General features: G+C 42.1%; 1 protein-coding gene across 11 annotated transcripts in view; it reads left to right on the forward strand.

Annotated features, from left to right (window-relative positions):
* FGGY (FGGY carbohydrate kinase domain containing) overlaps positions 1-20,152 on the forward strand; it is a 417,073-nt gene extending 396,921 nt beyond the window's left edge. For 8 of the 11 annotated variants that reach the window (XM_030323871.1, XM_030323875.1, XM_030323876.1 and 5 more), the window contains 2 exons: positions 14,403-14,464; positions 19,923-20,152. In XM_030323871.1, coding sequence (XP_030179731.1) covers positions 14,403-14,464; positions 19,923-20,004 — 144 coding nt within the window. In that variant the 3' untranslated portion in view covers positions 20,005-20,152. Of the gene's footprint in view, positions 1-14,402; positions 14,465-19,922 lie in introns of those variants that run through there. The other 3 variants (XR_003970648.1, XR_003970649.1, XM_030323878.1) reach the window with 3 other exon arrangements.
* Positions 20,153-22,205: the final 2,053 nt, after the last annotated feature.

Genomic DNA, 22,205 nt, shown 5'->3' on the forward strand with positions numbered 1-22,205 from the left:
CAATGCCTGGCACATAGTAACCATTTGTTAAACCGTAAAGCTAATATTATCTGGCTCAGACTTCCCAGTCTGTAGAAGATGAAACTGGGATCTAACGAAAGGAAACAACTTGTTCAAAATTATAGAGGCTAGACTAAGGTTAATGCAGGACCAGAGCCTCCTGATTTCCGGATCACTTCTCTTTCCAGTACATCATGTGCCTGTCTATAATTTGGTAACCAGAGAGAAGTGGACTGAATTCCCTATGTCTTGTGAAAGCCACAGCAAGCTCATATTCATAAACACAGCTGACATAGTTGTTGTTTTCTATGTTTGTTTTAACTAGAAGGCCTAGAAGTCCAGTCTAAAAATAAACTCCATGTTTCTAAACCTAGAAGCTCCTGAACTTTTATTCCCAACAGCCCCTATTCTACTCATTGTTCATCTTCCTTCCACTGATGAACCAGAGGCATCAGCTGGTGTTCAGTGTTGGATGGTTTCTTCGTTCCATACTCTTTATCACTCTCTGGCCCAGGCAGCATATCACATGTAGCAGAAGATTAGGAAGTGCTGTCTTTAAATAGTAGCACGCAAGAAAATATTGCAGGGTCTTATGAAGTGTGGGGGTGGAGATGGATATAATAATTATAAGGATAAAAATACCCCTAGGGGCACCTGGGTGGCTCAGTCGGTTGAGCGTCCAACTTCAGCTCAGGTCATGATCTCACGGTTTGTGAGTTCGAGACCCACGTCGGGCTCTGTGCTGACAGCTCGGAGCCTGGAGCCTGCTTCGGATTCTGTGTCTCCCTCTCTTTCTGCCCCTCCCCCACTCATGCTCTGTCTCTGTCTCAGAAATAAATAAACATTAAAAAGTTTTTTTTTTAAAGAATAAAAATAACCCCAATTTTTAAGCTATTACTTTGTGCCAAGTACTAATTTAAATGCTTTGCATGCATTTTCTTCTTTATCTCAGTAACTCTATGAGTAATTATTTCTATTATTTCTACTTTGCTGATGGGTCAACTGAGGCACAAAGAGGTTCATAAATTGGCCATTCAGTTAGAAGAGCCAAGGTTCCAATCTAGTTGGTTCAGAGCCCATAACCATAACCTTAATTGTGACATCCGACAATGAAGAATATGCTGAACTGGCAGTTAGAAAATAACCAGAAAAGTTCAACTGAGGGAGATCCCAAAGTTGCTGTATAGATTCCTCCTGATTCATTCATTGTTTCATTAATCCATGTACTCATTCATTTTTTCATTCTCTCAACATGCATTTACTGAAGAGTTACTTTATATCAGTTATTAGGAGTACTGATAAAAATTGATGGCCTCTGTCCTCTTAGATCTTATAGTCCAGTTGGGGAGACGTATAAGTAAATAGATGTGTATCCTGCTGTGTGATAGGTGCTAAAATAGTGGGAAACCTTAGGGCGTTGGGAACAAAGAAAAGCTTATAGACCAAATTAAAAGGATACCACAATTTATCCAGGACTTGCATTCCACACCTTGCGCTCTCTTTCTGGTTTCTGCTTCCTCCCTACCTTACTGGCTTCCCTGTTTCCCTCCAGCCTGTCTCTTACTTTGGTCTTTTGGTGCCCCCCCCCCCGGCCTCCTGAACTCCTGGCTTTTGATAGATCCTCTCTCCTATCTTTTCCCTCCTGAAGTTGGTTTGAAATGAATTCTGTCTTTGCCAGAGGGACTCCTGTACTGCAGATGGTCAAAGGCCAGCCCCAGAGGCTAAACCAGGGTATCCAGAACCCACCTTTAATATGACTTTGGCCTAGGAAAGTTGGATATCCAACACAGGGAGCTTTAAAGAGTATGGAGGAATGGATGTGTGGATAGATACCCTGTGTCTTAGATAATTTGGATATTTACCAGCCTAAACACAGAGAAATTGAGTCAACATTCTTTATAGCTCAATCATTGTGCACTATATTCATAGCACCATGTTTTGATCCTTTGCTACTAATTGTGGTTCCTGATCTGTTCACCAGAAAAATCTTTTCTGTATGGAATTAACTTTGAGGCAGGCAGTGTAAATTTCTAAGATGTTTAGACCCTGAGAACTTTAAGGATATTGCACTTTCTCGAATCGCAATCTCCCATTGGCTGCTCTGTCCTAAACAAGATTTCTTTCTTATAGCCATGAACAGAGCATATCCTGGCCAAATGATTTTTGTGAATTAGAGGTACCAATTGAATTTTGCAACTAAGAGAGTATTTGTGGCGATTTCTGTTCGTCAACATGTTTGATATAATAGATGGTAGATTCTACCCTCACTACTGAAGAAATTAGACCCAGAAAGGGTCTGTGGATTGAAAGAAAAGGAAAGGGTTGAGAATCAGGAAATTACCATGAGGTGAAGGAGTACATTTGGTAGGAAGGGTGGAACCAGTGAGAAAATTGGACTGATGTGCAGTTGAAGCCAGAAAATGGCTGTTAGGGCATTGGAATATACATAAGTGTAGCAGTTCCAGTAGATGATACGTTTCAGAGTGTGGCTGTGGGGATGAGTGCTGGAGTAAAGCAAAGATGAACCATCCTGGAGTTGGGAGCATTTTGAAACCATAATATTCAAGCATTGGATAGGTCTTGTAAATAGATGCTTCAGTGTTCCAGGATAGTGACAGATTTCCAGGTAGATGGGGACACTAGGTGATCAAGGTCTTAGCTTCATTTAACATAGGGATGCAGGCAAGAGGCCAGCAGTCACAGCAGTGAGCTGCACAGGAGGTAGGTACGATTGTATGTCTGTCATCAGTTGGTATAAATCTCAGAGGAGCAGAGCTTTTTGCTTGTAGATGGAGGAATAATTGTCTGGAAAGGATTATGCAGAGCCATGTTTTGACTCCCAACAGCCCCCGAGCCCACCCACTCAAGGTTTGTTCCAGCTGATGGGCAAATAGTGGTAGTGATAATAATAATAGCTGTGTACGCGTAAGCATTTAATCCACAAAACAAACCTATAAAATAAGTATTAAAACTCCCATTTTCAGAATGAGGATCTTGAGACTCAGAGTGCTAAATGGCAGAGCTAGGATTTGAATTATGGTCTCTGTATCACTGAAGCCTTTGTTCTGCAGTGAGTGGTTAAGAGTACAGGTTCCAAAGCTGTGCATTTTCCTCATATTTCTAGCGGAGATATGAAGCAGGTAAAGTGTTTAATACATTGCTGGACCATAGTTAGTACTCAGTAAATGTTAGCTACCACTACTGTTGTTGTTGTTGTTGTTGTTGTTGTTGTTGTTGTTGTTGAGTTATAGATATTGTCATGTCAGTTCCAGCCCACTGCAGAACTCTCAGCCAGAAGTGGCAGGACTCCTTTTCCCCAGTCAATAATAGATTCTTAGATGGGTAATGGGTTGCAGTTTTGAAGTCTGCAATGTCTGATGCTTTTAGTAAGAAGCTTGATATTTTTGCTTTCGGAAAACCCGTAAGAGGCGAGTCAAGCTCAGGTAAATAGGATGAATACTTGCTCCCCTATTCATGTTTGGACCCAACCCCTTAGCAGCCAGGCCATATATTAGGACCCACCCTCAGAATATTGCAACAATGGTAGGTAGTCTTTCCTGTTGTAGAAACACTCCCCTGGGCCATATTTGCTGTGACTGAATTTGGAATGACGCTGCCCCTTGCTGGAGAACCACAGTGGGTATGTTTCTTCTCAGGGTGGGCCTAGTAAAACCCTAATAAAATGTACCACGGGGAGTAACTGCTTTACTTGTCAGCTGAGAGTTAATCAAAAAAAGACATGTGTATCGAACCACCAGATTGCAGACCTGGCGAGACTTTAAAGATAATTTAATCCAACCCCCTCATTTTACTGATAAGGAAAGGGAGTCCCAGGGAGGGGAAAGGGCTTACTCAGGGTCATACAGCTGGCAGTAATTTTGTTTGTTTCAAAAATTAATATGAACAGTCTTTCTATACATCAATGAATCCACTTTCCTGCCTTTGTAAACACAATAGAATGACTGTAATTGAATTTGTCTTTGACAGTGGAGAAAGCAAGCTTTTAGAGTTTTACACAGCCCCAAAGTCATCAGGGAAAGATAAATTGTCATGAACTCACCTGAAGATCTGCCTATTGACTGACTGTGAGCTCCTCAAGGAATAGGCCTGGTATTATTCATGAGTTAAAGCAAGTTTTAAATCCTGCCTAAGCCACTTATTAGCTTAGGCAAGTCACTTAACCTCGATGAGCCTCTGTTGTAAATTCAGATAATAAGACTTTTGTTTCAGAATGTTTGTGAGCATCGAATGAGGCAAGATATACACAGTGCCTTGCTAAAATAGGAATTCAATAAGTGTATATGTTCAGCAAACGTTTAACTAATGCCCTGCTAAAAGCTAGGAATACATCAATGAATAAGAGAGCCAAGGACCCTGCTTTTATAGAGCTTAAATTCAGGAAGGAGGAGTAGAGGTGAGGGCCACAGAGGAAGAGGTAGACAGTAAATGAGGATGCAGATAAATTAACAGTAATAGTTTCAGGTCATGCTAAGTGCTACGAAGGGTTTTAAAGACAAGCAAATGAGATGATCTGATAGAAGATGTTTGGGAGAAGTGGATATTTCAGCCAAGTGGCCAAGTCTGGCTTCTTTAAGATTATATTTGAAGAGGACCTAGGGGGACCTGGGTGGCTTAGTGGGTTAAGGGTCCGACTTCGGCTCAGGTCATGATCTCACGGTTTGTGGGTTTGAGCCCCACTTTGTGGGTTTGAGCCCCACGTCGGCTCTGTGCTGACAGCTGGAGACTGGAGCCTGCTTCGGATTCTGTGTCTCCCTCTGTACCCCTTGCCTGCTTACACTCGCTCTCTCTCTCTCTCTCTCTCTCTCTCAAAAATAAACGTTAAAAAAAAATTTGAAGAGGACCTAAATCATATGAAAGATCCAGACAGTCAGAGATCCAAGAGAAGGGTATTCTTGGGAGAGTAAGAGCAGGCAGGACCCAGTTTGACATGTTCAATCAATAGCGAAGATGCTGGTGGTTTCCAGCATGATCAGCACAGTGAGCGAGGACAGGAAATAAGGTTGGAAGCAACAGCACAAGCATGATCTCCAAGTTCTGGGCCATTCTGTAGAATTTGAATTTTATTCAAAAAGCAGTGGGGGTCCATTGCAGTCGTTAGTAGTGAGAGTGACTGTAATAGAGGAAAAACTAAAGATTTGATCTTTGTCCCCGATTCCTGGCACACGGCTCCTAAGATCCTTGGAATCTCTGGCATGAAAAGAGTTCTCTTTTGTATACTGATGAGATGACTGGCGGCTGGTGGCCAGGGGCCACAGACAGCTTCTGCATGGGCTGATTGAGTCAGTGGCCAGTGATTTTATCAATCAAGCCTATGTAATGAAACCTCCATAAAAACCCCTCAACAACAGGGTTTGGTGAGCTTTGAGTGGCACACCCCAAAGGGCATGGGAGTTCCACACCCCCCCCCCATCCCTCAAACCTTGCCTATGTATCTCTTGTATTTGGCTGTTCCAGAATCACATCCTTTATCATAAACCAGTAATAGTAGTGAATGGTTTTTTGTGAGCCATTCTAGCAAATTATCCGTCCGAGAGGGGGATAGCTGGTCATGGGAACCTCCAGTTTATAGTCTATCAGAAGTACAGGAGAGTCCTGTGACTGGCATCCAGAGTCGGAGGTAGTCGTGGGGGACTGAGCCCTTAAGCCTCAGAGTCTAATGCTACCCCCGTGTAGTGTCAGAATCAAATTGAATTCTAAGACACCCAGTTGGTGCCCGGAGAGGTAGAAAATTGATTGGTGTGAAGAAAAAAACCTACACATTTGGTGTCGGAAATACTGTGTGTGACAACAGCCCCAGGAGACAAAATCTAACTTACCTCATTCAATGATTCATTCAGCAAACACTTATGGATTACCTATTCTGGCCAGGCACAGTTCTTAGTACAGTAAATGAATCAGATAAAAATCCCTGGCCACATGGAGTTTGCATGCAAGTAGGATAATAAATATGTAAAATTCGTGGAGCGTTTATTCACTGTGTGCTGGTAGTATTCTAAGTGCTTTGCCTGAAATACCTCATGTGATCCTCACAGCAGTCCGATGAGAGGCATATTATTCCCATCCCCACTGTCAGAAGAGGAAACAGACGTACAGAAGTTAAATCATTTGTCTGGGACAATCTAGCCAGTCAGTAGTAAAGCCCAACTTCAAACTCTGGCAGTCTGCTATCGTCAGTCGATCATTTTAATCCCTGCACTACCTTTTCCCTCTCTGATAAATCACTTCCCTCTCTGATAAATCACTCTGTATACTGTAAATCAGTATACAAATCCTGCTGCTTTTAGGGCACCAAAGTGGAAGTCAGGAGACTAGTTAGGATATGGTGGCCAGAGAGTGGGGTGCTGGAATTTTCAGTCGTGCTGCAAGGAAGTATTGTTATTCCCACTTTACAAATGGGAAAACTGAGGCTTAGTTCAAACGTCTAGTGAGTTGGCAGAGCCCAGATGCAATCCCAAGCCTACCTCAAAAAACCCAAAATCTTTACATGAGCGTCTCCATTTCCTGCAGAACACCCCCTCCTTTATGATCAGGAGGCTGAATTAAGGTCTATTTGGAGTCGAGATTTCAGAGCTGGGCATTTGCATTTGCTTATTTCTTTATGGTAGGCATTATATAATTGGAAATTAAATATAAATATTCCAAGAATACACATATACACGTACAGTGTTGTTTCTTTTACCTTTTACAGTTTTTGCTTTGGTAGATAGTATACGTAAAGTGAAATGCACAGATCTTAAGCACACAGTTTGATGAATTTTGAAAACTATATATGCCCAAGTAATCACCACCCCATGTGGTGAGTAGATAGGTAGGTGGATGTATTGACATATAGATAGGTAGAACTTAAAATTATAAATGAAGTGCAAATCTTCACATCATGATTAATAATTACGTCTTCTCCCACTCTTTCCTTTCTCTCATCCCTCCTTGCTTCTCAATTGACTTTGTTGTCATCAATGCATGGAGGTTACACAGAATACCAGGTGCAGGTCAAAAGATGACTGTATGAAAAAAGAAAAACAAAACAAAATAAATAAAAGAACAACTAGCCATTTCTTCATGTTTGCTGGAGGAACAAAATCACATTGCTATACTTTCTGTTTTTCTATGGAGGGGTCATGTGCCTCAGCCCACACATTACCATGTGAACTTGTTTTCCAGTAAAATGACTCAGAGTTCGTCAAGAAGGCAGATTCATGTATTTCAGAGAGCTATGTGTCAGCATCTCTGGAAAAAGGTATGGTGTACTGTATTGGCATATCATGCGTGCGTGCGCGCACACACACACACACACACACACACACACACTTACTCATTTTCAGCCAGGGAGCTCACACAATTAATAAGCAGCAGAAATGGGATTTGAGCTCAAGCCTAGGGGACTCGCAGACTAGGCTTTTTGCATTACAGGGAAGACAGGAGCATTGAGTCTGAGTGTGAGGCTAAGCAAAGGTCCAGAGTCAGAGCTGGGGGCTTGAATTCTGGCTCAGCTACATATTGGCTTTACGACCTTGGGCAGATTTCTTACACTTTGCTCACTTCTTTGATGCATAAAGTGGGCATAGATGACAATATCTATGGCATAAAGTCGTGTTAAGGATTAAAAACGTCCCTTACATAAAGCTAGTAGCACAGTGGGCAGCATAGAGTAAGCACCTGGGAAATGTTGGCTTGAACCAGTAATAAGGCAATGGGAGTTGTCTGCTAAATCAATGGGTGCCACACTTTTTGGATCAGTTAAAAAAAAATTTGAGCTTGGATTCTTAACACATGGAAATTTACTGATGCAGAGGCATAGGTGTGTTCTACTATGCTTGTAGATTATGTATACTGTAAAGCAGATGAAATATAGCTGAAATAAAATATTTTTAATACTTGCCTATCATGACACTTTCATACTAACACTATGCAGCGATACCTAAAGGTATATTTTATATCTATGGCCAGGTGAGTTTCTAATGATTTTTAGTGTTTTGATGATTTCTGGATGATTTTATATGTGCCTGCATATCTATATCTAGATAATTTTGATTTCCTCCCAAGTCTTGTCTTACCTGACCAGGTCTTCATTGCTTTTAGATTCTAACATGAAGAGGCTACTACCAAATAAAAGTATCACCATTTTCTTATTCCCTTGGATCTGAATTCTCACCATTACCTTTAATTCATTGACTGAATGTTTTTCAGCCACCTGCCCATTTTGCAAAGGTTGGTGTAAATAAAACCAGGCAATACGTGTAAAGCCACTAACCTGGAACATGTAAATGACGACACGGAGCAAGTCCTTGGATGCTGGGAACCCCGGGCCAGCACCCTGCTGTCATCCCCTAGGTATTGTAGAGATCCCGTATTTCTTTTAAGAAACCTCACACATCTTACATGATTCGTGTCTCTCCGATGTGTGGACCAACTCACCACCCTGCTGACAATCTGCATGTTAAATGCTGGTAAAGCTCCACTAATTTCTTTAGACCAGAAATCGTATAAAGGGCACTTCTAATGTGTTCTCCTGGAATCCTGATGAATCATTTCGTGCACTCCTTGGAGTGCAGGTGTACCATTTTAGAAACACTGGCTTACCTGATTTGACATTGCCCCTGTGATGCAAGCCCTCACCCTTTCATTCAGCGACTCTGCAAACATTAACCAAGCCCCTGTGAGTACTAGGACCGTGCTAGGCTTGACCCCTGCAGTGCTGCGGTTCTTGCCTTCCGGGAGTGTGCAGTAGAACCCTCACCAGGCTAGATCCTGATTATTCTTCCCTGTGGACCGTGACTCTGGACACTGCCAGGCTTGCAGTGCCCTTTGGTACCTAGGCCTGGATTATCTGACAGCCTTCCCAAATTCTTAAAGCCATTGTTTTCCCTCCCCTGGCTAGGGGAGAAGGTACCAGTTCCTGCATTCCTCCGATGGCTGATATCAGTGTGTCTGCCACTCACTGAATGCCCATCTTCGTGAGTGCTGAAAAGCCCCATTCTTTCCAGCCTAATTTCCCTGGATAACTCACCCCAGGGTAGCCTAAAGCCCTTTGCTAGCTCCCAAGCCAGGCCATAACACATGAGAACTGGGTGTGTCCTGTGCCCACACAGTCCTGGTGATTGCCAGTGCTGCAGCCGGAGAAGTGGTGAGCAGTGTGTGTGGACTGGTATCTCGGCCTTGACACGGCAGGGAAGGGTCAAACCCCATGAATGCGGTCTTTCATGACCATGGTACAGGGCCCCCATTTTTTCCTACAGAAAGCCTCCACTTGCTTTCAGAAGTGACGATCCAATGTGAACTTTCATGGTTTATTTATAGCGCTGCCTTATAGAGAGAAAGAAAAGAAGTGATTAAAATGTGCTTTTACAAAATATTTTGTTTTTAAAAGGCTTTCATTGTGTGGGCAAAAAGGAAAGAGAAAAGTCACTGCATTCATTGTGCTGTCTAGACTCTCAAACAAAGAGGGTAGCGTGCTGCAAATTAAGATTGTCCAGCTCCTGCCTGCCGACAAGAAGTATGAATTTTGAGGCCAACTTCAAACAAACCCTTTTGAACAGAAATATATTGTGGGGGGGGGGTGACTATATTTAGCACGTGTCAGCATTCCCATAATAAATTCATATTGTTATGCTGTGGTAATTTCCAGATCTGCAGCCAGTGGGTTCTTGAGGTTTTGGCTTAATGTTAGTTATTTGGAGAAATTAGAAAAGCCAGCAGTGCTGTTTCTGATGACAGCAGTGATTCTCTGGGCATTCTCCATATTGGGTCCAATACCCGTAATGAGGCCTGCCTCCCAGGAGACAGGGGAGAGGAGCACGAGTCGTTTTGAGTGCCTATGTAAGCATAACTTTTTTTTTTTTTTTTTTTTTTAGAATGCAGTATTTTTTTATCCTTAAATGATCAAATCCACAGATGTCACTGTAGAAAAATTAGAAAAGAGAAAAAAAATTACCACCCATGCTCATGAACCTGTTAATGTTCTAATATATTTTCACCCACTGTTTATTGTGCGTATCTAACTCGTGTTTAGGCAAACGTGATTCTTGAGACAGAAATGAGAAACGACGATCTTTTTTACTCCCACTGCCCCCTAACACTTGTGCAGTGAGGCTAGTTTTTTCCCTGCCCTGGTAGTTCCGTTGCTTTCTTCGATAAGTACACAGCCAGCCTTGGGTAATACAAGTTTTATGGTCTCCTTAAGTTGTGAGACATAGCCCAGATTCAGAAATTAGAATATCAAGGAATATATAATAATCATTACATGAGTTTTTATCCCAAGATAAGACATCTCCCCACTCCCCAGCAAGGGTCTGCTGCACATGACAGGACATAACTGTGATCAGTGTTCTCTCTTCCTCATTCCCTCTCCCGCGTATTTGTTTTTCCTCTTGTTCCTAGTTAGAGGGTGGAAGGGAAGAGAAGTCAGGGGTGTAGAAAGTTCTCATGTGATCAGCTCCCTTAGCCTACTAGGTGTTTGTAGCTAGGCTCCATCAGAGATTTTTTTTTTTCAATTTTTTTTAATGTTTGTTTTTGAGAGAGCTCGAGTGGGGGAAGGGCAGAGAAAGGGGAGGACAGAGGATCCAAAGCTGGCTCTGTGCTGTCAGCACAGATTGGGGGCTTGAACTCACAACCCATGAGATCATGTCCTGAGCCTAAGTTGGACGCCTAATAGACTGAGCCACCCAGGCACTCCCATTGTAGAGATTTTTTGGCGATCCCCCACTTTTGGAAACGTCTCATGTATAGTATCTTGTCCTTGTTAATGCTACTCTTCAAATAGACTGTTTACTCTTCATTCCTTAGACATCCAGTAGGGTCATCTGAAGCTTCTTTATGCAGACCCCCTCTGCCTCATTGGACAGTATATGAAACAATCCATGACCGCTTTCTCACACATGGGCCACCTAGGGTTCATGGGAACCAGCCATGCCTTTTGGAGTCTGACAGACTCTGGAAGTGCTGGCTGATTCCAGTGCTGGCTCCTTCACTTCTACACTGATGCCGCCCACCAGCCCTCCTCTTCCAGACGGGCATCTCACTCAGTCCCCTGTGTCCCACAACCTCGGGGACACATATCAGGTTCCCTGTTGTTCTCATTGAAGCCCTGCTCTCTTGACTTCTGAAGGGGGGGGGCTCCTCTCACCCCTCCCCTGGAAGTAGGCCTCATACACAATAATCCAACGATTAGGTTCAGTCCTAAAAAAATCTCTCTTTCTGCCCTTCCGTGTGGATGAAAGTTCTAAGAGTTGATTAATGGGTCCTCAACCACCTTTTTTTTTTTTTTCTTTTTCCCACCAATTCTTCAGGGTGGTCTGTTTCCAGCTCACTTTGGTATCTTATATCTGTCAACTTTAGATCTCAGCCAAAACTTCCATTTGAGCATTCTGTCACGTGTATGACCCTTAAGTTCATTCATCCCATAGACATTCCCTGAGTGCACGATACACCAGATGCTGAGTCTGGCGGTGGGAATAATTGTAACAGTTCCTGTCTTAAGGAGCTCAGAGTCTAGTCAGGGAGGCTGGTGTGCTAACAAAAAATTGTGGTGCCATATCATAAATGCTATGATAGATGGTAGCACAAGTTGCTGTGGGAGCAAATAATTCAGTCTAGGTGGGAGGTAGGCCACAGGGATGAGTCAGAAAAAACCTCCTCAGTGGAGTCAATACCTGAGCTAAGTTTAATGTTGAAATCTATACTTATTAAAGAAACCCCTCTTTTTAAACCTTTAAAATCTCTAGTGCTGGTGTTTGTTTCTCAATAATTAATTTATTTTATTTTATTTTTGAAGTTTATTTGTTTTAAGAGAGAGAGAGAGAGAGTGCATGTGCGCAAGCAGGAGAGGGACAGAGACAGAGGGAGAGAGAGAATCCCAAGCAAGTTCTGCACTGTCGGCCCAGAGCCCACGCGGGGCTTGATCTCACAAACTGTGACCTAAGCCAAAATCAGGAGCCGGATGCTTAACCGACTGAGTCACCCAGGCGCCCCCCTCACTAATTTTATTTTAAAAACAGGCAAAGGTAATGTGAAGAAGGGAAGAAAGCCCTGGTGTGTACCATTTGTCCACACAACTGTTTCCCTGGGAAAGGAAAGGACATTTATGGAGCACCCTTTATAATACAAATTTCCTGGGTCCCACCCATGAAGGCAGTTCTGGAATGTCCTCTCAAGTCCAAGGCTTGAGGTCAACCAAGAGGAGTATTTCCTGAGGGCATTTTCAGGATTCCAAAGAGCAAGAGGAGGCAGAATCCACTCTGGAAGGACTGCAGAGCACTACTCTGAAAGAAGAAGTGAGGACAGAACAAGAGAGTTGGCAATGGAGATTGCTGAGGCCATCTTCACAAGATATGGGGCTTACTTTAAAGGAACCAGAACTTAGTCTATGAAGGAAAATACGGAGTGAGCGGAGCTCTTAAAATATCCTTGTGGAGTGGAATGGCAGCAGTCTCACTAAAATGTGTTTAAATGTTTGTCCCTCCACAAAATGGCCCCAGATTGTCCTTTTTAAGTTCTTCTAATCATGGTTTCCTTTTCAGTAATTTTTCGTAATTTAGAAAATCTCCCCCTTTCTTATGACTGCCATTTTCTTTTGTCATCACTGTGCTTGCTGACCTCAGCATCTCTTATTTCCTAGTCAGCCCTTTTAAATCCATTGAGGATTTATCTAGATAACCAGATAACTCTCAGAATGTTCATGTCATCCTTGGGGAAGAGTTGGTAGAGCATCCTAGCCAGGGTAGAAGACATATATGTAAGTGATTAGCAGATGAAAAAGTATCAACTTTCCTAACCCTCAAATAACTACAGAGAAGAAGTTTATCTACTTCTAGCAAAGTGTTTATCACACTCTATTTTGATCGCAGTGAATGTCTCTTCCATTCTCTGGTGAGCTCCTTAATGAAAAGGCCCATGCGATCTTCGTATCTGTTTCCTGTGCATGTTGAATGCTGCGCTTGGTACATAGAAGGGGCTTGGTTTATTTTATGAATATTCTAGGTGCTGAGTAAGCAGTAAGTAGACAGAGCTCCTGGCCTCATGTGGCTTGCATTCTGGTTAGGGCAAGGAGTGGGAGGGAAGATAAGGTGTACATAAAGCGGTAAGTACATGGCATACCAGAAACGAATCAGTGGTAAATAAAATATATAATACAATAATTTATATAAATGTAAATAAATGCATAGAAATAATATATAAATTATTTCTTCCCCTGCTACTATGTAAGTTTCCCCAGGACACAGGGTATGTCACGTGCAAATCTAGCACAATGCCTGGTACATAGTGAGTAATTAATAGATATGTGGAATAAGCAGTTGTACGTACGTTACCCCAGAATCACTATATCCTCAACAATAAGAGTTCCATAACTGTTCCTAAGGCAGGCCTGTTTGAGGAGATGTGTCATGCCATTGCCTGCTGTCTCCCTGGTCGAGTCTGTTGGACTCCAGAGTTTGGGTTCATTCCATTCCCCCTAACTTTTCCATCACCTTACCAGCGTTGGGAGACTGCCCAAGGAAACCTAACCCTCTCATTCCTATAATGGAGCCCACACAAGCCGTGGTTGATCTTGATGCTGCACATATCAGCCACGTCCACCTACCCACTGCAATTCACCGTCTGCCCAGTTTGCCCCATTGTAAAGACAAGAATGTCCTGAAGTCATATTCCAGAGTTCAAGTAAATTAGACTCAGCCCACAGGCCTCACATCTGTGCTCACAGTGTTAAAGAGTGCTGGAAAAAAGAGCTGACAATGAACTGAAGAGGTCTTTTTTTTGTTTTTTTTTAGTCATTTATTTATTTTGAGAGAGAGAGAAAGAGCAGGGGAGAGGCAGAGAGAGAGAATGCTTCATACTGCCAGTGTGGAGCCCAACATGGGGCTCGAACCCATGAACCGTGAGAGCATGACCTGAGCTAAAATCAAGAGTCAGACGGTTAACCTACTGAGCCACCCAGGCGTCCCTGAACTGAAGAAGTCTTAAACATGTTATCCTGAAGAGCAGGTGCAAAGTGGGTTCCATTCAGTTATTGTTATCTTGAGTTTAAGTAAACAGTGTACTTAGTCGCTAATTATATTGCCTTCTTAAGCCCTCCTCTCCAGGTAATGAGAAGGGAAAATAATTTCCTGCTCTCTGCAGGTGGTCTTAAAGGTGCTTTGCCTTTTGGGGTTGGTTATGCCCAGAAGCCTTCAGTACTCAGTCATTTATTAAGCCCAGTCTGTTTGGTCATAGATTTAACTTTTCATGTTCATTGGGTTTTATTCTCACCACCAAAGAGAAGTTGGAAAAAAAAAATGGACCAACTGAATATCCTAAGGGGGAGTGGTATCTAATTAGAATGTTCTTGCACATGACAAATCACTTTGATTTTAGCTTGCCAACTCAGCTCTTTTTTTTCCATTTGACAGGAGGCAATGTCTAGAATGAGCAAAGTTGGGAAAGTCGTGTTTCCCAGACTTGAGGATAAAAGGTAAGTTTGTATTTTTTATATGCACAATACTGAGGAATGAGGACATACAAGGATAAGTAACTGGAGAGCTAGAATAAACCTTGGGGGCTTCTAATCCAGTTCTTTCATTTAATAGTTGACACAACTGAGTCCCAAAGAGGTGAAGTTACTTTGTTACCTAAAGTCACAGAGCAAGGTAGGGCCAGACCAGTGGGTCAAATACAGACTTCTGAACTCTCAGACCACTAATCTTTTCCCTATGTCATTAGCTGCAAGTCTGGTCTTTTGTTCTAAAATGGGGGATCTCTTACATCTTCCATTAAAGGACACAGTAGCATCTGTCTGTCCTTCCACCCTTTGCATCTCTTGGCATTGGGGACTACAACATGACCTTGGTCAGTATTTTAACCCCAATTCACAAAATACTACTTTACTGAGCTCTTGCTGTAGGCAGCACATTATGCTAATTTGCCTGTGGCCAGGGTTTAGAGGGGAATAAGACATAATCTTCTGTATGCACATAGATCATTTCAGAACGAAAGGAGAGGTTCTACAATAGAAGTATTACCAGGTGACAAAGTAATCCAAGGAAGAAAGGAATGTGACCCTGTAGGGGTGAGAGAAAGCTTTTGAGAGGAGACAAAGTCTACACTGTCTTTAATGCTTGAAAGAAATGGTCTCACAGACCAAGACAGGAAAGGACATTCTCAGTAGAGGGAATAACATGTGCAAAGTTATAAAGGTGGGAACAGCTTGCTATATTTAGATAACCATAAACAACGTAGAATTCTGAAATACAAAGTGTGAGATGAAGAGTGGCAGGAAGTACAATAGGTGAGAGGGGGATGTGGAGGGGGTCATCTCATAAGGAGCTTTGAGGCCGTGATGGAAACCTCATCCTATGGGCAGACTGGGGATACTGAACTTCAGGCAGCAGTAGGACCTAGCCAGACGCAGATTTTAGAAAGATCCCTGTCAGAGAGTGAATTAGAGGACCCAAGGGTAAAAGCAGAGAGTCCACACGGAAGTCTTTTCCATCTGGGTGACAGATGAAAAACACCTATATTAAGTCATTGGCACTGAGTTTAAAAATGGAAGGATAGGGGTGCCTGGCTGGCTCAGTTTGAGAACATGCGAGTCTTGATCTTGGGGTCATGAGTTTGAGCCCCATGTTGGGTGTACAGATTACTTAAAAAGTAAGATCTTTCTCAAAAAAATAAAACAATGAAAATGGAAGGACAGTTGTCCAAGTGGCTTTTATAATTTTAGGGATGTATTTGAAGTTAAGCATAAAAGCAAATCCCACCTCTGTAACAGGCAAAGGTGCCGATCCCACCGAAGAAGCATGATCAGTATTTAACAAAGTTGGAAATGTCCATGGAAAAAGCAATCCAGTTCCTTTTAATTTTCTTAAAGCAGGTTTCCACATGGAGTTGGATTGTTAACCCTCCGAATATAAAGCCCTCCCTGAATTCTGGAGTCAGAGAGGCAGGCCATTTTACATGGGGGAGCTCAAGTCAGGAACATTGAGAGGTCTGAGTCCCCACTGGCCTTGGAAGTCATCGGCTAGCAGCTTCCTCCTTTTGTAGAAAGATTCTTGTTCTTCATCTCTGCTCTGACCCTCCCAAGACATTTGAGGGAAGTCTATTTTTAAGTTCTTTCAGTAAATCCACATGTTCTTTTGAAAAGCATCCTTAGCTTGTCAGCTGGGAGCCCTCCTCTGGGGAGGCAGCACATGTGGTGCTCTAGCACCATCTACAGGCAGCCCAAGGTTTGCAAGTCGAAAGCTAACACTTCCTTATGAAAGACTTCAGCATCTCCTCAGTACTTCAAGTCACATTACTATCTGTACGAGACGTTTACTTAGGTCTGTGCCCCACAGAAGCCACTGACTGAGTGTGGGGAGAATAAGAAGAGAGGAAATTCAGCTGATTTTAAAATTTAGGACCACAGAGAGCATAATCTAGTGACTCTGGTTCAATATGCTTTTTTCAGAAAGATCCTCAATCTCATCCTTCTACCCAGACCAAATTTATCTGTAAACGTAGTCACTTAAAAGTGCCCTGGGGAAAAAAAAGCCGTGCTTCAAAGAGAAGGATCAACAGAGTAAAAAGGAAATCTGCAAAATAGGAGAAAATATTTGTGTATCATATATCTAATAAAGGATTAATACATAGAATGTACAGAGTACTCTTAAGACTCAACAACAATAGGGGCGCCTGGGTGGCTCAGTCGGTTAAGCGTCCGACTTCAGTTCAGGTCATGATCTCGCAGTTCGTGGGTTCAAGCCCCGCCTTGGGCTCTGTGCTGACAGCTCAGAACCTGGAGCCTGCTTCACAGTCTGTGTCTCCTCTCTGCCCCTCCCCCATTCACGCTGTGTCTCTGTCTCTCAAAAAAATGAATGAACGTTAAAAAAAATTAAAAAAAAAAGACTAAACAACAACAATAACAACCCAAATCAAAAGTGGGCACCAATCGTGAGTAGATATCCCTCTAAAGATTACATACAAATGGCCAACAAGCACATGAGGAGATGTTCAACATTGCTAATAATTAGGGAAATGCAAATCAAAACCTACAGTGAGATACCACCTTACACCCATTAGGATGATTACCATGAAAAAAGAGAAAATAACAAGTGTCAACAAGGATACGGAGAAATTGGATCCCTTGTACACCATTGGGAGAAGCATGACATGATGCAGCCACTGTGGTGGTTCCTCAAAAGCTAAAAATAGAATCACCATATGATCCAGAAATTCTGCTTCTGGGTATGTACCCAAAAGGACTGAAATCAGCATCTCAAACAGAAATTTCTACTCACATGCTCATAGCAGCATTGTTCACAGTGGCTAAAATGCGGAAGCAACCCATGTAGCCAGTGGCGGGTGAATGGCTAAAGAAAAGTACATACATACAGTGGAATATTATTCAGCCCTAAAAAGGAAGGACATTTTGACACATGCCACAACATGTGTCAGTCCCATTTACAGATAAAGAAATTTAGACACAAATGGATTAAACAACTTACCCAGGGTCACAACATGGATGAACCTTGAGGGCATGATGCTAAGTGAAAAAAGCCAGTCACAAAAGGACAAATATTATAGGGTTCCACTTATATGAAGTACATAGAGTCAAATTCATAGAGAAAGTGGAATGGTGGTTGCCATGGGCTGCAGGAAGAGGGAGGAGTTGGTGTTTCATGGGCACAGAGTTTTAGTTTTGCAAGCTGAAGACAGAGCTGTGGATGGAATGGTGATGGTTGCACAGCAGTGTGAGTGTATTTAATGCCACTGCGGTGTATACTTAAAAATGGCTAAATTTCATGTTATGTGTATTTTACAATAAAACATTTTTTGAGAAAAGGAAAAAGCACAGGGGGAAAATGTGCCTTGGACCTCAGCTTCCCATGTGTAAAAAAAAGGAAAAATGTAGTCTATCCATCTTTTGGTGTTCCAGGATAATGGAAGGATATAAGAACAACATTAATCCCTACTTGTGAACACTTGACAGCTCACAGAATATTTCATGACTAAAATTCAGTCAATCTGTGACGGAGGTACGGTTATCATCCCTCTTACGGCAGGGAAACGGAGACACCATTTAAAGAAGTTGTCCAGGGGCACCTGGGTGGCTTGGTTGGCTGAGTGTCTGACTCTTAATTTTGGCTCAGGTCATGATCCCAGGTTCGTGGGATCAAGCCCTACATCAGGCTCTGCACTGAGCATGGAGCTTGCTTAAGATTCTCTCTTTCTCTCTCTCTGCCCCTCTCCCCGCTCATGCTCTTTTTCTCTCTCTCTAAAATAACAAAAAGAAAAGTTTTTTTTAAAGTTGCCCAAAGTCACCCAGACTTCTCTGCCTGTGAAGCCAATACTTCTTCCACTGGGCAAAGAATAGGACCAATGAACAAAGTTGCTGCAAAGTTGTCAGGATTAAAATTGAAAATCTTCAGGGCACCTGGGTGGTTCAGTTGGTTAAGTGTCCAACTTTGGCTCAGGTAATGATCTCATGGTTCATGAGTTTGAACCCCACGTTGGGCTCTCTGCTGTCGGTGCAGAGCCCACGTGGGATCCTCTGTCCCCCTCTCTCTCTCTCTGCCCCTCCCCTGCTCAGACTCTCTCTCAAAAATAAATATTTAAAAAACAAAATAAAAAATAAAAATTGAAAATCTTGAAGTATATGAGAAGGTTATTGACCCAAACCCCCTTCGAACAGGTTTGATATTCCAGAATGGAGATATCCATCTCATATAATATAAGAAGTATTTAATGGTAAATTGTCATAGAGTATTGTTAGAAGGAGAAAACTTCTGTCCCCAAAATCATTCTATGATTAATAAATTTCGAGGCTCATAGAATGGGTTTTAGTAGAATCTACTTAGTGCAAGAGTGTTGATAATGTTGGAATATTAATTTTTTTTAATGTAGTAACCATAATTGGCACTGATAACCCTAAGATCCGGACACTATTCTCAGTGTTTTTCATTCATTGCCTCATTTAATTCACCTAACGGCTCTATTGAGGTAGATTCTATAATTATTCCCATTTACAGATAAAGAAATTTAGATACAAATTGATTAAGGAACTTACCCAGGGTCACACATGGCTTGGTAGATTCTGGAATGTTCTGGAAAGAACTCTTTTGGAAGGAGTTCTCAGGAAAGAAGTCCTCTGGAAGGAAGTTGGCTTCCTCAATCCCATGTCAACCCCACCTCATGTCAGCCCCTCCCAACCAAGAGGAGTAAAGACAAAGTTACAAGTGTTCAAGTATAATTTGTCTTAGCTGCTATTATCCCTTTCAAAATCAGGCTGCCTTGTGGCCAACACCACATTCTAACAGGTCCAGGGATAACAAGTCTACCAGGACCCAGATGGAGAGGAGGATGGGAGGGCAAGATCCACCCGGGGATGCCTGGACGGCAGGGCACAACTAGAGGGAAGGCCTTAGTGACATTTTCACAGGATTGTACTCCCAGATAAAGCAGTCTGCAAAGGAAATGTAGGTGTGGAATCCACAAAGGGTGATGAAAATGTTCAGTCTCTTCTCTTTTCGGGCTGTGGTTTTTAAACCAGTCATCAAACCTGGGGCTAGTCATAAATGAAATATTTATGAAAGCTGGGAGTGAGAAGGGGCCTATGTTGAGCCTAAGCCTCTTAGTATGTTATAGTGGAGGCTGTGAAGTCAGACAGACCTCAGTCTGCATTCCAGCCTCGCCAGTCTTTAGCTGTCCTACTTTAGATACGCCTCTCTGAGCAAATGTCTTCCCTTCTACAATGAGAATAATAACACCCCACGTAGGTTAAGGATAATAGCGATGAATCATGCTGATCCATTGCTCAGGATGCTAGAAGCATTCACAAAATGGGAGACGTCTGCATGACCATAAGGGATATATTCCTGTTCTTCTGAATATAAGGGGAAGCTGCATCGCGGTTGTGTCTGAGATCATTCAGCATATTCATTTTTCTCCCACAGATACTATGACAAGAAATACCAAGTATTCCTGAAGCTGGTTGAACACCAGAAGGAATATGCAGCAATCATGAAAGGAGACTGAGCAGAGCGTGCAGGTGCCAGTGCCAGAAGGTTCTGCGTCACTACATCAGGGATTTCTGTCTTATCTTATATTCGAGACCCTTTAGGTATCACTCTATCATTTCTGTATCGTCTCTTAATAAAGGCAACCGAGACGTGTGCAACCAGAACTAGAGTCTTCCATCCCAAAATACCACCATGATGTAGTTAGCAGTTTCTGCAGACACTACCATAAAGACAGAAGTTTTCCATAAGGTTATAGGGTCTCCCATGGGACGAGACCTTGGAGCCCATTCAGCCCAGGGACAGCTTGCACTGGTTGAGTCACTGTCAGCCATCAAATGAAAGACTTGCATTGCTTTAGGTATGACGGCTAATGTTTATTTTATAGGGTGGCTGAAAGCCTTTTATTAACGTCTTATTTGGAAATAATTTCAAACTTACAGAAAAGTTGCAAGAATAGGAATTATGCAAGGAACACCCATGCATCTTTTACCTCTAATATTCACCCCATTGGCTTTACCAATTGTACGTTCTTTCCACACACATATATATACATGTATATGTACATACACACACGTGAATTTTTGAGTCATTTGAGAGTGAATTTCCTTAGACTTTTTATATAGCACTTTTATTTAATTTTCACTCATATTCCTGTTTTGTCAACAACTCAGTGTCCTTTATGGCATCCCCCCGCCCCTCCTGTGTAGGATCCAATCTAGAGTCAGATACTGCATTTAATGACAGAATCCTCATCTTGCAATTACCATGTTAAAAATAGGTACTGGTAGGAATCATCAGTGGATCCAGGAGGGAATTTTATCAAGTGGCAGGATGTATGCGTGGTCTTAAAATGTCTCCTCCCAGATTGTTTAGTACTTACAAGAGGAGAAACAACATTAACTATACAGGGAAGAAATGGGACAGCATCTTGATTGGGGGATGAAAATTAGCTTCATATGGGTAGATGGACATCACGTGCCTCTAGATGTGCTAGCCTGAGGTCACAGCATCAGTCTGGCTGGGAATGCATAGCCTGAATCTAATCATAAAAAAAACATCAGACAAACCCAAAATGGGCAGCATTCTATTTTTTAATGGGCTATATTCTTCAAAAATGCCTGTGTCATAAAGACAAAGAAAGGCTGTGTAAAGTTTCCAGATTAAAGGAAACTAAAAAAAAACATAAAGACTATAAAAGCTTTCGATGGAGACAAGTATTTGAAGAAAAAAAAAAAAGAAGGTTGATACCATAACACATGCATAAACACACATAGACATACACATTTGTACATATACACACTCACACACAACATTCCAGACCCAAGAGTAACCACTAATGTTGGCTCTAGAGCCGCCATAATTCAGATGAGTTTGGATAGAGGACACGTAGACTTCAGCAGGTAGGGAAGAAAAGTCACTACAGGTCAGTCCATAAACATCATTTTATTTTTTTTAATTTAAATCCAAGTTAGTTGACACGCAGTGTAATAATGGTTTCAGGAGTAGAATTTAGTGATTCATCACTTTCATGTAACACCCAGTGCTCATCCCAACAAGTGCCCTCCTTAATACCCATCATCCATTTTAGCTCATCCACCCACCCACCTCCCTTCCAGCAACCCTCAGTTTGTTCTCTGTATTTAAGAGTCTCTTATGGTTTGCCTCCCTCTCTGTTTTTATCTTGTTTTTCCTTCCCTTCCCTTATGTTCATCTGTTGTGTTTCTTAAATTCCATATATGAGTGAAATCATATGATATCTGTCTTTGTCTGACTGACTCATTTCTTTTAGCATAATACATTCTAGTTCCACCCATGTTGTTGCAAATGGCAGGATTTGATCACTAAGTAATACTCCATTGTATATATATATATACCACATCTTTATCCATTCCGTCAGTCGATGGATATTGGGCTCTTTCCACAATTTGGCTATTGTTGACAGTGCTGCTCTAAAGATTGTTTACAGGGACATGTGCCCCTTTGAATTAGCATATTTGTATCTTTTGGATAAATACCTAGTAGTGCAATTTCTGGGTCATAGGGTAGCTCTATTTTTAATTTTTTTGAGGAACCTCCATACTGTTTTCCAGAGTGGCTGCACCAGTTTGCATTCCCACCAGCAAGGCAAAAGAATTCCCCTTTCTCCACATCCTCGCCAACATCTGCTGTTTCCTGAGTTGTTCATTTTAGCCCTTCTGACAGGTGTGAGGGGATGTC

Source organism: Lynx canadensis, chromosome C1 (genome assembly GCF_007474595.2).
Source record: "Lynx canadensis isolate LIC74 chromosome C1, mLynCan4.pri.v2, whole genome shotgun sequence".
NCBI classification, from domain to species: domain Eukaryota; kingdom Metazoa; phylum Chordata; class Mammalia; order Carnivora; family Felidae; genus Lynx; species Lynx canadensis.